At 43.5% G+C, this 17,308-nt stretch overlaps 1 protein-coding gene across 1 annotated transcript; it reads right to left on the bottom strand.

Annotated features, from left to right (window-relative positions):
- Nucleotides 1–4,114: 4,114 nt before the first annotated feature.
- ccdc71 (coiled-coil domain containing 71) lies at nucleotides 4,115–16,806 on the bottom strand. Its single transcript, XM_061069421.1, has 2 exons — nucleotides 16,726–16,806; nucleotides 4,115–5,789 (listed from the first exon to the last, which is right to left on the bottom strand). The coding sequence occupies exon 2, from the start codon at nucleotides 5,777–5,779 to the stop codon at nucleotides 4,718–4,720; it is 1,062 nt and encodes a 353-aa protein (XP_060925404.1). The 5' UTR covers nucleotides 5,780–5,789; nucleotides 16,726–16,806; the 3' UTR covers nucleotides 4,115–4,717.
- Nucleotides 16,807–17,308: the final 502 nt, after the last annotated feature.

Below are 17,308 nucleotides of genomic sequence, written 5' to 3' on the forward strand. Positions count from 1 at the left end.
CAAAAGTCAGTTTCACTTTGATTTGCTGTTGGATGCTGAGAAGTGCAAACACCGGATGGAGATTCCCACAAACATGTCTGGCATCAGCGTGGATGGACGTAAGTGGGGAGATTTGTTTGGTGCATTGCATTTTTGTTTTCCTATATAGCTTGAGTGCTATGAAATTTGTTTTTCTAATCTTTTTCTTGCAGCCACTGGAATGTTCTTTGGCACAGAGCCGAGTCCCATGAGTGGCATGTCACCGGCCATGACACCGTGGAACACCGGGGCTTCACCAGCCTGCGGCGCTTGGTCTCCTGGTATCGGTGAGAACATGTGCAGGTTTCTTTGGCTCTTCTCCTTGTGTCTGTTGTCATTCGCTGACTCCCCTCCCCCCCCTTTTCTTTTGGTGTTTCCTCGTCCAGAAGGCGTCTTGACTCCTGGTGCAGCCGGTTCCTCTCCCAGCGCAGAATCAGACTCAAGTGGCTTCTCTCCTGACTCCTCCCCTTCCTGGTCCCCGACTCCTGGCTCCCCAGGTTCTCCAGGACCTCCCCAGCCCCGGTCCCCTGGTGGCTACACCCCACAGAGCCCAGGCTCCTCCCCAACATCCCCCTCTTTCTCCTCCAACAGCCCCAACTACAGCCCAACCTCTCCTTCCTACCCCCCCACTTCGCCCAGTTACTTCCCAACTTCACCTTACTACTCACCCACCTCTCCCTCCTACTCGCCAACCAGTCCAAGGTACAGCCGCACATCACCGAACTACACTTCCACTTCTCCCAGTTACTCCCCCACCTCTCCCTCCTATTTCCAGACATCGCCCTCCTACTCTCCAACCTCCCCCAACTACTCTCCCACTTCTCCCTCATACTCTCCTTCCAGTCCGCGCTTTACTCCGCAGTCACCCACCTACACACCCAGCTCGCCCTCCTACTCCCCAACCTCCCCCAAATACAACCCGGCCTTCAGCGACGAGGAGATCAGCTGACGATCCAAAGCGGAGGAGGAGGAGGAGGAACCTGAAAACCCTGTGTCACCTCATGGAGGACACTTGAAGGCAAGCGCATTTTAACCAGCTGGAGGTGGCAGTGTTTTTAGCCACAGGGGTACCGACTGTTGCCCCCCAAAAATATCAAATAAAACTATGATGTGAAAGACTTGAACTGCTTTGCCTGAAGGAAGAAAAGGCTGCTTTTTGAAATAGTTTTCTAATTTTCATTTTTTGTTGAAGCCAAACTGCAGAACCCAAGAGGAAAAAAAATAGAGGGAGGGTGGTGAACACGAGGGGGAAGAGCATGTCCCTTTTTAACTTTCTAGTGCATAACATCCAGTCTCTCTCTCATTCTCCAAATGTTGGGTGTGTAGTCGTTCCTGGAAAGCATACACTTTGCCAAAAGCCTTTTTTTGAAAAGCTGAGTGGATTGTATTCATCACCAAAGCATAAGCTCTAAAGAAAATCAAGATTTCAATTTGATCTCTTGTTCAAGTTGAATTCGGAACACGTAAATGTTGAAGGTTGTTAACGTTGCCATGTAAGAATTAAGATGTTATGCTATGGTTATATGGTTATTTGGCACTTTGTCGTGATGACAACTCAAAGCGCTTTATTGTGCAAGTTATTGGCAGATGGGGGATGATCCGAAAATGAATGACTATTGTGAGGAAGTTGAGTCTGAATGACCATTTGTACCAATGGGAAAGGATTCGCTCGAGGTCTTTCTGGGACCTTGAACTTTGATCATCGAAATACAATCAGTTTATCCTTGTGTACAACTGAATGAGGCGTTCTTTAGATATGGGAAGAATGGACGGACGACCCAATGATAGAAGGCCTTGGTCATAAAAAGAAATGGAACATTCTACACATGAAGTGGCTGAGGCTGAGGGGTAGAGTGCTCGTCCTCCAACCTGAAGGTCGGCGGTTCGATCCCCAGTCTGAACCATCTGCATGCCGAAGTGTCCTTGGGCAAGATGCTGAACCCTCAATAGCTCCCCATAGAATAACAAAGTGCTGCAAGTAGATGCACTGTATGAATGTGTGTGTGAATGGGTAAATGTGAAACTGTACTGTAAAGCGCTTTGAGTGGTCATCATCAGACTAGAAAAGCGCTATATAAATACAAATCCATCCAAGTTGTTATAGTCTGCATTGGTTGAAGCCGTATGTAGCCAAAGATCTGAAACCTAAGAGCTTCTTGAACATGAAAGCTGACGAATCTCATCATCGAAGTTTAGCTGCAAACAGACAATAGCTGTTTGGATGCTTTAACAACATAATTGCTAAACTAAGGTCAAAGTCTCACAGAGAATGTTTGTTTATTCCCCAGATGCTCAACAACAACCCAATGACACAACTTTCCGCTTGTTGAGTCAGACGTCCTTGAAAATAAACAATCTGATCACGTGATATGGTTCTCAGCCTTGGATCCGATTCAGCGCTGCGCTCACTGAGGTCAACATGTTCTGGAAAACGAATCTGAGGACAATATCGTGCAAATTATTTTTAAATATTTTATTTATTTAACAAAAGGTTTTCAAAGATCATGTAGGAAATACAATATCATACAAGTGTTGCACAAACAGGACTAACAGAAAGAAGACCTACAAAAGGGAATTGGTGGAGGACGTGGACATGGCTGCGTGAAGACAGAAGGAGACAAGGAGACCAAGAGCCTGCTCCAGAACCGAGAACTCACCGGAACAGAGACATACAAAAAGCTTTTCAAGCTGAGCACCAAACGCTGATCTGGTGTCAGGTTCAACGGAGGAACGGTTTTCTTATTCAAGAAAACCATTTTCAAAACTGAAAGCAGATTTCCTCAACGAATCAAATCCATTCTGTGTGACCGGAATTTAAATCAATTTTATTTTGTATGGTGTCGACTTCATGAGTTTTGAAACACAAGACCTTTCAAGGTTCACTGACCTAATGTTGATTTAGTGGTTATATCAGGACATCGACAAATGTGGCTGTTGAGTTACATCAAGGTCAACTTACTTGCAGCTGACTTTTTCCAGGGCCTTTATCTGCTTGAGATCTGGAAAGGCTCAAGAAAATGTGGACCAAGAGTTTAGATCTTTTTTTTTTATCAAAATGTGTTTCCGATGCCAAAATCTTGTGGAATGCTGTTTCACCAAACAATTTTTTTCAGGGCAACACAGAGTTTCTCACAGATGAATACATGAACAAACCCTTTGGAAAGCACGCGAGACGGTTTGGCATTCTCATCCCAACCTGCAGGGGGCAGCCAAACTAACAGTCCATCAAAGAATAATTTTACAGGAAGTCATTGCTCTTTAATGCTCCAATCTGAACCAGTAGAGAAACAGGAGGACATTCTAGTGTCAGTCACTTCATTCGGCACTAACATGGGAAAGTTAGCACCAGTACCAAAAACCAGTGTAGTTTCACGGAAAGTAAAACTAAATTTTAGGGAATATTTTCAACAAGCTGCAGCAAATAAAAAGTGACAATGAAATCAGTGCCACATTCACAAAGTTCTTTTTTAATCTTTACAAGAGTCACAACAGTCAGATCTTCAGCCGAAGAATTCAAGAAACCATAACCTAAACTGTTTGGGCAATACTCGGCAGCAGCGTGATGGAAGATAAAATATCCATATGCTGCAGTTTCAAATTCAAATGGAGAGGAAATAAAAAGACCTGCAGCTCAAGTTAACCAAATGTTTCGAATCATCAGAAGTCCAACTGACCTTAATTGCCTTTGAAGTGCAAAAACGTATAAGGAACCAGCAGCTTGTTTTTCATGTTATTCCACTTTATACTTTTGACCGAAAAGCAAAAATGTGGAGAAGAAACTCTGATATAACAATCAAGATATTCTGACTTCAAATGAATATTGAGAAAACAGACGCCTTTGAGATTAAAGAAAGAATTTGTATTTTAATAAGAACTGGTTCCTGGCATCAAATACTCTCAACAGTCAAAAATACTCTTTGCAATCTTTACTTTTTTGTAAAATAAACCAAAAGGAAGGACTGTGGTTCATCCAGGTATCAATCTGTGTGCCATGGGTTTGATTCCCTGCTCTGCTCGCTCCAAGAGCCTTTCTCGATTTCCAGTGGAAACAACAAAAATACAAAAAAGGAAGACAAACTAAACCCCCCCCCCCCCCCTGCCTTTTAGTTAACCATCACATCTGCTTGTCTGAAGAACTTGCATACCCGCCTTGTTCATCCACCAGTTATCTGGGTGTGAAGTGGGATTGTCCTATTCTGCCATTCATTCTTTCTTTGCTATGGAGAATAGGCCCCACAGAGCGAGAGCACTGTGGATAAGCACTGCAAGTAAAAACACTTGGTGCTGGACTTCAACTCACTTGTAAATGCATTAATGCTCTTGAACACACCCAGTGCCTCGTTGAAAGGGAGACTTGGGAAGAATGATGGTTAGCTTTAGCATTGTGTATGTCGTACACTTCAATTGTCAACACAAAATATTCTGTGGACAGAAACAATGTACCAGTATTCGTCCACCTGACGTTTCCCAGTAAAAGCATCATCCAAATTCAAACCTCTTTCTATCCCGGGTGCACCTGTCAGGAAACAGAAGTTCCACAATAAGACTTACTTCTTGACCTCCAAAACTCAGCAGAGATCCCAAAAACCCATGTATGATGTCTGCTATGAACACTGGGGCTCAGCCAGCTACAGGCGAGTGGACTTTAAAACACTAACATCTGCTAGGACACAATGTGTATGGGTTTTGGGGGGAACTGTCAGTTATTCTGGTATCTAAAGTCTCTCAAGACGTGATTGAGAGGTTGGATCTTAATCACGGGTGAAAGATTGACCTGCAGGATCTTCTGCGCTTTCCTGCGAGCGTCGGCTACCGACCGAGAGTCGTCCACCTTTATCACTTTCCATCTAAAACGGTTCTTGTCCTTCCAGCCATTTCTCCGCCGGGCCGGGATGTTTAATTCCAACGTGCCCTGACTGTCCCTGTGGAAGCCATTGCTGGTCAGCTCTGTGTGAGTCTGTGGAAACGCAACACCAATAGCGGAGAAGACTGGTGCCGAATCTCCAATGAGGGCACCATCAAGTCGGATAGGGCAGGACAGGGTCTTCTGACTAAACAAGGCCACGGCTTTGGTGGACGCCCCGGCACCATTCTGGGAAGGCTGCAAAGGTATTCCTGATAGCATTGGAGGGTGCTGTTGCTGTGAAAAGGCAACAGAGGGAGCCTCAGAGGACAAGTTCCAGGTGGTGTGGATCTGGAGTCTGGCCGTGTGGAATCCCGACCGGCCTTCAATGTTGGTTAGTCTGAGACATGGCTGCACCTGCAGTGTCCGCGACGTCTCTGCAGTCTGAAGGGGGGTCCTACTGCAGACAATGGTGGGATGGTCCGCTAGCAGCTCTGGAGGGCGGACCCCTTGAATTATGGGGATGCTCTCCTCAGAAGTGTTCCAGGATGGGTGCACCTCTCTCTTCTTGGTCACGGGCCTCCTTACCTTTCTCTTGCCTGTCGGTCTAACGTTCTTGTTGGGTGGCTTCAGCATGTCTACAGTCAAGAGTTGGCTTGTGCAGGAGCGATATCTGTAGACGTCCTTGCTGCTCAGCACAAGGGGCTTGTGGCCCTCCTCGCTCAGCTCCTGAAGGAAGGTGACTAACTCCTCCGTGCATGAGAAGTCATGGGACATTGGACTGAGGATCTGGAGAGCATCCAGAAGGACGTTGTGCCCTGCCGACGAGATCCGAGACCAGGAATGAACAGCTTTACGCTCTTCATTCGCATATACCAATGGCCGGCCAACCACGGGACCTTTCCGCGCGTCAGCCATGTTTGTAGTCCTGTTAAGAGAAAACAGCATTTGGTTACTCAGGAACTGCTCCTAGGTCTAGAGTATTTACTATGCAACCTTTTATTTGTTAGATGCCCGTTTTTGAATGAGATGAAAGGAAACTGGTATTTAAAAATATGTAAAGTTTGTCTGCTTTTCCAGATCAAGAACAATCAAAACAAAAAGCCAAATCAAATGGAGACAGTTTAAATATGATAAAAAATAACTTATGCTAAACCTGCAATAGGCAGTCCTTTTCAAATTTAAATGGAAAAGCATGAATAATCTTGCTGCTCCAGTGCAGGGCACAGCAGTAATTCATCAAACAGCAAATTTGACTGTTTGTCATCAGGAGTAATAATAATTCTGGGGTATTTCTTACTGCAATTGTTAAATTTTCGGGTAGATGTGGAATGAGGAGAGGATTGTGTTTTTCTGAACATTTCTCTATCATCACAATCATTCAGCTGCTTCTGTCTGACCACTGACTTTCTTGCTCCTCATTAAATGTGATGAATGAACCTGTACTGCTGAACACACAGGGTGGAGTTTTTCATTGGGTGGATAAATGCTCAGAGAACAAGCTAGTTTGCTTTCAGCCCCCAGGTTATCAGACCCCTCACATGGTCAGACCAGCTGACAGCAACCCAGCAAATAAAAAGAAACACTAAAGCTTCAATCCTACAGAGAGAATGACCCCAGCTGGCTCAGTGCTCTGAGCTGAGAGCAGAAGCCACCATGGCCCTCGCCCAGTTTCCCCTTTATGATTAAAGGTATAAAAAGGCGTTGGCCTTAAAACCTTTAATCACAATGAGCATCGTAAGCTGCCGAAGCTTCCAGGACCTTTGGGACTCGAGAACCCAAACCCTGGGATCCTCCTCCACCAGAAGAAAGCTTGACAAGGTTGTTCAAGGTCTCATTCAAAGGAAAACTGCCAAATTTAAAATGGTTTTTAAAGCAAGCAGGTAATAATTATTATAAAACAATGAAGAGGTGTCCTTATTTCCGTTTTGGAAATCACCATATGAGGTTACGAACTGCAGCCAAGCTAAATGAAGAATTAATAAATTGACCTCTTCAGTGACACCAGTGCTACAAACAAGAACTGCCACCAGTTGCAGCACCATCACTCTGAACTCCTTTAAGCATCTGTCCTTGAGTCACAGCACAATAATAGGCATGTTTGATTTCTTAACATGCGTTTCAATGCTATGTTTGGTTAAAACTAATGGTTAATGTCATTACCAAGGTGCCGGCAGCACCACCAGTAAAAAACGGGAAGTTTGTCAAATCTAATTAAAGAAAGATCTCCACTTCATCAATATTGTAATTTACAAAATGTTATATGGTAATTGGACCAGATAATCATCACATGATCCTGTCTCCCCCCCCCGCGATAATATTCAAAAAAAAAGGCACGAAAAGGCAGACGTGTTGAAGTCCTCCTCTGAATCATTCACAATTTTGCATGGCCATTGAAGTGCAAAGGCCCTAAGGTGCTGATTACTTTATACATTTTGTGCCATGTCTCCTCCGAGTGGGATATCTCCATTCTTTCTTCTATTGTGGTGAGAAAACATCTTAAGGATTACACAAAGATGTTGATCTAATGTGTTGAACAGATCAGACAGAATAAGGTGACTATGTCGATGTTAGTGAAAAGTACAGAGAAAGGCAAGAAGGGAGGAATAAGGGAAATGACAAAAAAAAGGAGGGAAGAAAGACGACGAGAAAGGAAACAAGAAGGAAGAGAAAAACAAAGGACAGGTTCCATGATGCGACTGCAAACAAGACAACTTCCCATGATTCACCATGACTGTGCAACGCTTACAGGAAGTCTCTACATTAACAGTGACTGAAGGGGGATGAGTGGAGGGTGAGGGCCGGTGGGGTTTAGAGTGTGTTGTGTGTGTTGGGGTTCGGATTGACAACTTTGGATAGACTGCATTATTGATACTGCTTCATTTATGTGTGGGAGAAAAGTCCACAGACCCTCCACCATGATTCAGATTCACAAATTAACAGCGTTTTTAACAGTTTTTTACTGCAAGTTTAAAATGTACAATACAACCGAGCTGGCACTGAAGCGAAAGACTGAACTGTTATTGCTTTAACACCTGATACTAGTGTCTAAAGCTTGGTGCTGGCCCAACCAACATTCAGACAAACCAATCAAAGTTTCCTGCTCTGGTGTGATAACCATAGACTGTATAAAGATGGACGACATGAGTGTCAAATTACATGTCAAATAAATATTTTTCAAAGAAGGTTTCTGTCATTTCAGGTAGTTGTTATATCACACTCGTCCAAGTACTCATTTCAACAGCTGGGACTCACCAACATCCCCCAACAGCATTTACTATGTAAAGTACCAGATAATAATAGATATCAAGATAAGAGACAATGCCTGTTTTGATTTGCTCAATACAAATAAAATTGAGTTGAGTTTAGGTGAAAATACTGCTGTGCCTACATGAATCCAGATAGGGCTGATGGCATAAACTACAAAGTACCATTTTCTGCCATTGTTGTGATAAACCAAAACAGCTGAAACATTACAGATGAGAGATTAAAGAGGAGCGTCACAATTTATAAGCTACATGCATGAGTTTCCAATTATCCAAACAATGACATCATTTTCCCCCTGACTAAGCTGACAAATGCCTGTGTTTGGTCTTATAAACGATGAGCTGTGACACTGAGAATGACATGTTGCCAGATCCAGTGTCAAGTCACTGTTTGAATTCAATTATTATTAAAATCAAAATCTCTGAATGTATGTTGGTTAGATATCATTGTCTAATATCATATTTTCACAGTTAGTACAAACTGCTGCTCGGATATGAATCTCTGGAGCTCCCACTTAAATGAATGACCTTGAAATATTGCTGTGATGTACTTGAAGGTAAAGCTTGTGGAGGCATAACAATTCGATTGTTCAACATTCTAGCAATCAGTTAGAAGGCTAAATTGGTAATTCTGATGCAACTGGCTGATTTCCAAGCAGTTAACAATGGAAGAATACATATCAACTCCCCACCTCTGCCTCAAACTCTCTATTTTGCCTCTATTGTGATAAGACATTTTGGACATGATGCTCCTGATGAGTCCGCGGTGGTGTCCGGGGGGATCTCCAGCCAGACCCCGGATCAGGGCATCAGTGAGCTCCAGAACAGTCTGTGGCAGTGCTTGGTGGCATTGGATGCATCGATATACAATGCCCTATAGGTGCTCAGTTGGATTCAGGCCTAGGGAACGTGAGGGCCAGACAATGGCCTCATTGCCTTTGTCATCCAGGAACTGCCTACACACTGTGGTCACATGAGGTGGGGCATTGTCCTGTACCAGAAGAAACCCAGGACCCACTAAAGCAGTGTAAGGACTAAAAATCTCTGATGATTCCATCCAGGTACCTGACAGCCGTTAGGGTACCGTTCGCTATTACATGGAGGCCTGTGCGACCTTAAAAGGATATGCCTCGCCAGACCATCACTGACCCTGCGCCAGACCGGTCATGCTGGATGATGCTACAGGCAGCATAACATTCACCACAGCATCTCCAGACTCTTTCACCCCTGGCAGATGTTCTCAGTGAGAACCTGCTCGCCTCTTTTGAAGAGAACGGGGGTTGAGTGGCCGATCTGCCAATTCCACTGTTCCCTTAGCAAATGCCAATCAAGTAGTACAGGGCTGTGAGCAAAGGCCCACTAGAGGATGTCTGGCCCTAGCTCTCAGACACATGCACACCAGTAGACTGCTGGTAATTTTGTAGGGCTCTGGCAGTGCTCCTCCTGTTCATCCTCACATAAAGGAGCAGATACCGATCCTGCTGCTGGGTCGACGCCCTTTTACGGCCCTCTCCAGCTCTCCTTGTGTAACGGCCGGTCTCCTGATATCTCCCCTATGCTAATGAGACTGTTCTGGGAGACAGCAAACCTTCTTGTGACTGCACATATGGATGTGCCATCCTGGAGAAGCTACTCTACCTGTGCAATGTGATTGGGCTTCACCACATACACTGCTGACTTGTGTCATCTGCAGAAGTTCTCTGATGACACGGCCATTGTGGGGTGTGTTGAGGGCGGGAGGGAGGCTGAGTACAGGGACCTGGTTGACCGCTTTGTGAAGTGGTGTGGGGAGAACTGCATGCAGCTCAACGTGGCGAAGACGAGGGAGATGGTGGTGGACTTCAGGAGGAACAAGCCCCTGCCCTCTCCTGTCTGCATCGGTAGGACGGATGTGGAGGTGGTGTCTGCATACAAGTACCTGGGTGTCACACTGGACAATAAACTGGACTAGTCCACCAACACACAGGCCATCTACAAGAAGGGCCTGAGCCGGCTTTACTTCCTGAGGAGGCTCAGGTCCTTCAATGTCTGCAACAAGATGCTGCAGATGTTCTACCAGTCTGTTGTGGCGAGCACCATCTTCTTTGCTGTGGTGTCCTGGGGTGCGGGCATCAAGGCAAAGGACGCCAACAGACTGAGAAAACTCATAAGGAAGGCAGAGTCTGTGGTTGGCTCTAAGCTTGTCACCCTGGAGGAGGTGGTGGAGGACAGGATGCTGGCAAAACTGCTGGCAATCATGGACAATCCCTCTCACCCCCTCCACAAAACACTGGACAAGCTAAGGAGCAGCTTCAGCCACAGACTCATTCAACCCCGCTGCTCGAAGGAACGATACAGGAAATCGTTCCTCCCAACTGCAATAAGACTGTACAACTCCTCTACCTCTGTCAGAGCCACCATCACAGAACTGCACTAAACTTGTCTCCTGCACTGTGTACCTGTACAACACTCCGCTCCATAAACACTTACTTCACATCATATGTGATATGTGTTAATATAAACCATATTGATATTATATATCATTTTATACAATAATATTGTCTTTTGCACACTCTGTCTACATATTCTTACACTCATAGTATATTATATTACCTATTGTATAGTCAAATACTTATATTCATACCTCTACTATATATCATATATTATATCATACTCTCTGTATATTCTATGTAAACATAAGTCTATTTACACATATTTATACATGTGTACATGTTATAATTACTATTATTATATCACTATTACTATTATGTATACTGTTGCTGCCATTATTACTATATACTGCTTTTATATTGGTATAATTACTATCATATATAAATTTATATTATGTTATATTATATACTATATATACTGTACTATTCTTATATACTGTCTAACAATAACATTACCATCATATCATCAGTACTATTAACATCATCTTGCCACTGCACTTTATCTGCCTATTTTATTTTATTTTATCTTGTGCTGCTGTTTTTTATTCTTTCTACCTCAATATTTTTTATTTTATTCTATTGTATTGTATTTTATTGTATTCAAATATACCGGCTGTTATGACAACTTAATTTCCCTTCGGGGATGAATAAAGTACGCTATCTATCTATCTATCTATCTATCTATCTATCTATCTATCTATCTATCTATCTATCTATCTATCTATCTATCTATCTATCTATCTATCTATCTATCTATCTATCTATCTATCTATCTATCTATCTATCTATCTATCTACCGCTTCATGCTACCAGTAGTGACAAGGACACTAACAGAACACAAAACTAGAGAAGAATCAGTCAGCAAGTATAAGGAGAGAGCAGGTCTGTGGCTGGCAAATGCAAAACCATTGCCTTTTGGAGGGTTGTCTCGCTTTTGCTTCTCCATTGCCTCTGAAGTTGAAATGAAATTGATTCACACTCATGAGCACTGGATGCAGTGCCGGTGTCTGCCTGCACACAGAGGATGTTAAAAATATTATGGTTGTTTTGATGGACCACTTGGCTACTGATTTGGTTGGCTATCTACCAACCCTGCCGATGGCCCATCTGTGACAGATAGATCACTAAGTTTGTAAGAGAGAGTTCAAGAGAAGGTGAGAGCTGTACTAACCTCAACATCAAAACACAAACCACAACATTAGCAATCTTTTGACAGTATTAGAAGTGTAAAAAGGCATGTCTACTCTGTGCTCTTCAGTGCTGCACTGGGACCTTGACATTTGACTGCCAGGCAACAAAATCAAATCAGTTCATCTTTGATCCCAAAGATTGTAGTACCAAGTTTGAAGACATTCCCTGAAGCTGAAATCAAGCTTAAGAAAAACATCAGCATACTTCAAGAGGCCACCGAGACTTGTGGCTACTAAAATTAAATCTAAGCTGGCCAAGGATTCCCTCAAGGCGTTCCGGAGATGTCGCAAAGCAGAAAATGTGCTTTTGGAGCTCAGGGTGACCTTGACCTAAAAAATTATATTCAGGTCATCCTTGAGTCCAAGTGAATCTTTGTGCCAGATATAATTAAATTCACTTAAGCCATTTCTGATATACTGCATTTACAACAACTCAAAATCATAGGACTATGACCTCTGATCAACCAAATCAATTGTATTCATCCTTGAGTCCAAATGAGTATTTGTACCATATTTGAAGAAATTTTCTCAAGGCATTCTACAGATATCACTTTCACAAGAGTGGGACGGAGGGATTGACAACCTCAAATCATAATGTCTTCGGCCACTGGGCCGAGCAGAGGCATAAAAATGTCTTTTCAATGATGAATTGCTGCTTGGGTCCTAATAATAATCAGAGCAATCCCAATAGGGCCCTTGCAGCTGTTGCTGCTATGGCCCGTAAATATAGCAGAAGAACAAATAAAATGCAAGACCACTTTCAAAGCAAACATCCACAGTCAGTTGAAGATAGATGACAACAAACTTTGTCCTCCATGTTACCATGAAGAAAATGCGAACAATGCAGAGAACGAGATAACCCACAAAGCATTTTCAAAGAATGAGAAAGACATTTTGCCCCGAACTATAGACAAATTACCAAATGTCGACAACAAGACGGACCATTACCCATTGAACGGACGCAAAGAACAAAAACGTAAAGCTAGTAGCTAAAGCAGAAGTTCTTGGCTCGTACAACCGACTGATGGGTTATGGAACAATTCGGTCGTCTTACTAACCGGGATTCTTCTTGCTGACTGGAATCTCTGATCAGGTTTTCAGCTCTAGGTTGGTACAACTCTGTATTGGTAAACTGGCCGTGGATGTTCTAGACACTAGCCTGGACAAATTCAAACATGGGTGAGATAACGTTCAGTGTTTCCTATTAATCATGCGGACTGTGGCGGCCCGCCATTTTCCAACCCACCACAGTATCATAATAAACCAAAACAGAAAGATCTAAATGTGTGTGTACAGCGCTATTTAAGATACCACGTGACAGAGTGCGTATGTGTGCAAGTTACTGCCTTATCGCACTACTGTGAGCTACTGCGTGCACTATGGCTCATAACGTTTTTACTGTCCATGCAGACCTCATTGGCTCAGCTGCAGGTGTGACCTTGAATGTATTTCTCTTTCTCATGCATAACTATACAGTTTTGTCCCTGAGTTAATAGTGAATTACAAAGCCATGATTTTTTTTACCTGTCTGTTTATGGAAAAAATTCGTCAACAACACATGGAGGGATTTTCAAAGGTTTTTGGGGAGATTATTACTTTGTGGGGTATCTCTGAATGGTTAACTTTCGGAGACAACAGGTCAAAAGTCAAGGTTAACAAAGACCTGGTTCCCTATCTTTTGTGATGTTATGCTGCGAGGCCAGGAAAAATCAGCTTCGTACATTTGCAGTCAACGCTTGTCTTTGAGGGCTTTAATGACGTCTCCACAGCAGTTTTTGTGACGTTCGTCTACACCATTTAGAAAACATTTACTCTGAAGAGGAGACGGCATCTTCAAGACAGCAACACAAGACACGGTTCTAGCTGGCCGGCTCTCACTGTTGTGGAAAACCTTGGTTTAATGTTTACTCTGTGTGTGGAATCCTCTTATTTAATATACCCTGTGTTAAAGATACAGTACATACACCCTGTACTAGAAATGCATCTATTGTAGTAACATATATTCTGAGTTCTAATAAAACACAGTCTGAAGTCTCCTAAACAAAATGCAGTCAACAAAACAGTCTGACCCCCCCAAGATTCCACAGCCGTCTGGAAGGGCTCCTCAGAATTATGGGTGCCTAAGGCAAGACTGGACATGTCTAGGTTTGACACCAATAGAATTGGCTCATAATGGCCAGTAGGGGGAGACAGGCACCATTATTTTCGGGATAAAACAATAATGTAAACTATAAAGCAGCAGTTGGAGAAACCCACCTGATAGGAGGCGAGCTTGGGCTATATAAGCAGAAGTATCGAGGTTAAGGTTCCGGAGCCAGCTCGGGTTTGTCTCTTCTGAAAGAACTTTGATCATCTCCAGTGAATTCCTCTGAACACTAATAGGACACCTCAAGTAATCGTGACGTTAACGTGTTGGAATTGAAGTCTGGACTTAGAATCTGGCCCTCAAATAAAACCATAGGCTTACTATATCGACTTTGTATTTCACTTGCGCAATCCTGAAAGGTTCGCTGGCTCTATAGCGCCCCCACATATCTGCGCCAATAACGCTCAAATTGCTTTCAGGTGCTGTTCAACTTTAGCCAGCTAAATATTTGTTTTTAAATCAATCAGTTGTTGTAGCCCTAATGACAAATTTTCATCTGTTGAAGATGACTCATACAGCGCACACTGGCATTTAGTAAATGTTCATCCATCATGGTGCGGCTAGGTTTTGATAGCGCCCACACAGCCTTCAACAGCGACCACACAACATAACCAGTACAGATGCCTTCAAAACAGAACTTATGCCTTATGATTTGAGTTCGATTGGTGTACAAGAGGTTAAGTCGTTGCCAGGAAACACTGCTGTCGGTGAAACCACAGATGCTAATCATAAAGCAAGCTAGCTAGCTTGTAACGTCATGATTAATAAAATGCAAAGGTATAATAACTGACATAGGATGTTTCCTCAGACACAATTCAGAATAAAAACTATAAGACTTAATAGATCGACTTTGTATTTCACATGAAAACAACATTTCACGAATTACAGTTTCTTAAAAATGTCCTAACTAGAGAACTCGCAGCTCTAACTCACGAGTTACGAAGTCGTGAAGGCCACACAAGGAAGACATTCATGTGGCTTGTTATCGTGGACATGTGACTCGATTTGAACGTAGCTAATCCGACAAAACAAGCTAACTGATCCGTTTACTCGACTAAAGAGAACAAAGAAAACACACTTACGGTCAACTCATTTACACAAAATAATCTGACATAATGGGAAAATGATCTAGCAAATGAGGGATAAGCTACAAGATGTGCGCAATCCTGAACGGTTCGCTGGCTCTACAGCGCCCCCACATGGACAAGACAATAACGCTCAAATCGCTTCCAGCTGCTGCTCAACTGTAGCTGAATCTTCACGCAGCCTCCACGTAGAAGCTCATTCACAACTTTCATCTGTTTGGTGGAAGACGTCGTCATTTGTTTCTCACGCACTTTGAGAAGTGGAAGCGACAAAGACTCTGAATCTTTGCCGCGAGTTGAAGCTGCTAACCATAAAGTGAGCTAGCTAGGGTGTAACGTCATGATAGAAATGCAAAGGTATAATAACAGCGGATAAAACCTGAGACATCAGATGTTTCCTCAGACACAATTCAGAATAAAAACCATAAGACTTAATATATCGGCTTTGTATTTCACATAAAAATTACATTCCACGAATTACAGTTTCTTAAAAACATCATAACTAGAGAACTCGCAGTTCTACGGAGAACTCCCGGGTTACGAAGTTTTGAAGGCCACACAAGGAAGACATTCATGTGGCTTGTTATCGTGGACATGTGACTCGATTTGAACGTAGCTAATCCGACAAAACAAGCTAACTGATCCGTTTACTCGACTAAAGAGAACAAAGAAACCACACTTACGGTCAACTCATTTACACAAAATAATCTGACATGCTGGGAAAACGTGCTAGCAAATGAGTGTTGAGCTACAAGATGTGCGCAATCCTGAACGGTTCACTGGCTCTATAGCGCCCCCACATGGACAAGACAATAACGCTCAAATCGCTTCCAGGTGCGGTGAAAGACGTCGTCATTTGTTTCTCACGCACTTTGAGAAGTGGCAGCGACAAAGACTCTGAATCGTTGCTGCGAGTTGAAGCTGCTAACCATAAAGTGAGCTAGCTAGGGTGTAACGTCATGATGGAAATGCAAAGGTATATTAACAGCGGATGAAACCTGAGATATCAGATGTTTCCTCAGACACAATTCAGAATAAAAACCATAAGACTTAATATATCGACTTTCTATTTCACATAAAAATAACATTCCCCGAATTACAAACCTTTTTAAAAACGTCATAACTAGAGAACTCGCAGTTCTACGGAGAATTCCCGGGTTACGAAGTTGTGAAGGCCACACAATGAAGACATTCATGTGGCTTGTTCTCGTGGACATGTGACTCGATTTGAACGTAGCTAATCCGACAAAACAAGCTAACTGATCCGTTTACTCTACTAAAGAGAACAAAGAAACCACACTTACGGTCAACTCATTTTCACAAAATAATCTGACATAATGGGAAAATGATCTAGCAAATGAGGGATAAGCTACAAGATGTGCGCAATCCTGAACGGTTCGCTGGCTCTATAGCGCCCCCACATGGCCGCGCCGATAACAGTCAAATCGCTTCCAGCTGCTGCTCAACTGTAGCTGAATCTTCACGTCGCCTCCACGCAGAAGCTCATTCACAACTTTCATCTGTTTGGTCGACGATCGAAGACGTCGTCATTTGTCTCACAGGGACTTGAGAAGTGGAAGCGACAAACACTCTGAATCTTTGCCGCGAGTTGAAGCTGCCTGCGCCGCCGCCGCCGCGGCCGCTCCCCCCCCACCCGGCTCTTCCTCCACCTCCCCCCGGGCTGGACCCGGAGGAGAACCGGAGGAAACCGGCGAGGCACCGAGGTGAACGTGGCGGCAGAACGTTACCTTTCAACGGGGCCGAGTCGCCATCCTCCTCCCGCCGCTGCGCCGACGGTCCTCAGTAAAATGGCTGCAACAACAGCGGAGTGGAAGAGGAGCGGGGGGGGGAGGAGGGGCGGAGGAGGCGGGGGGGGCGGGGTCTGTCCGCTCCGAGGGGGGGGGCGGGGCCGGAAGAGCACAACAAAACTAAATCATCTCACAAAGAGAAGCTATACGAGAAGGTTTGTATATTTAAAACCAGACGTTGGTGTGTTTATATAACGACTGAGTAAATAAACCAACATGTGTTTGAATCTATAACAAAGCGATAAATAAACACACTGACGTCACGGCGGGGGCGGGGCTTCTGCCGATTTTTTTGTTTGTGGCTAAAGCGCTTTAGCAATTAACTAATAATATCTATACATATATATATATATATACATTATCCTAGATATCTTTACAAATAATCGGGTTTGAGAGTCAATCTAATGTCATTTGAAATGTCCTTATATATGGCACATGTCCTGGGTGTCGATACTTTCTTATATCTACATATATATATATGTATATTATTATTTTTTTGTGTTTGTGTCTAAATAGCTTTCGC

The sequence above is a fragment of the Limanda limanda genome, chromosome 4 (assembly GCF_963576545.1).
Source record: "Limanda limanda chromosome 4, fLimLim1.1, whole genome shotgun sequence".
In the NCBI taxonomy this organism is placed as follows: Eukaryota; Metazoa; Chordata; class Actinopteri; order Pleuronectiformes; family Pleuronectidae; genus Limanda; species Limanda limanda.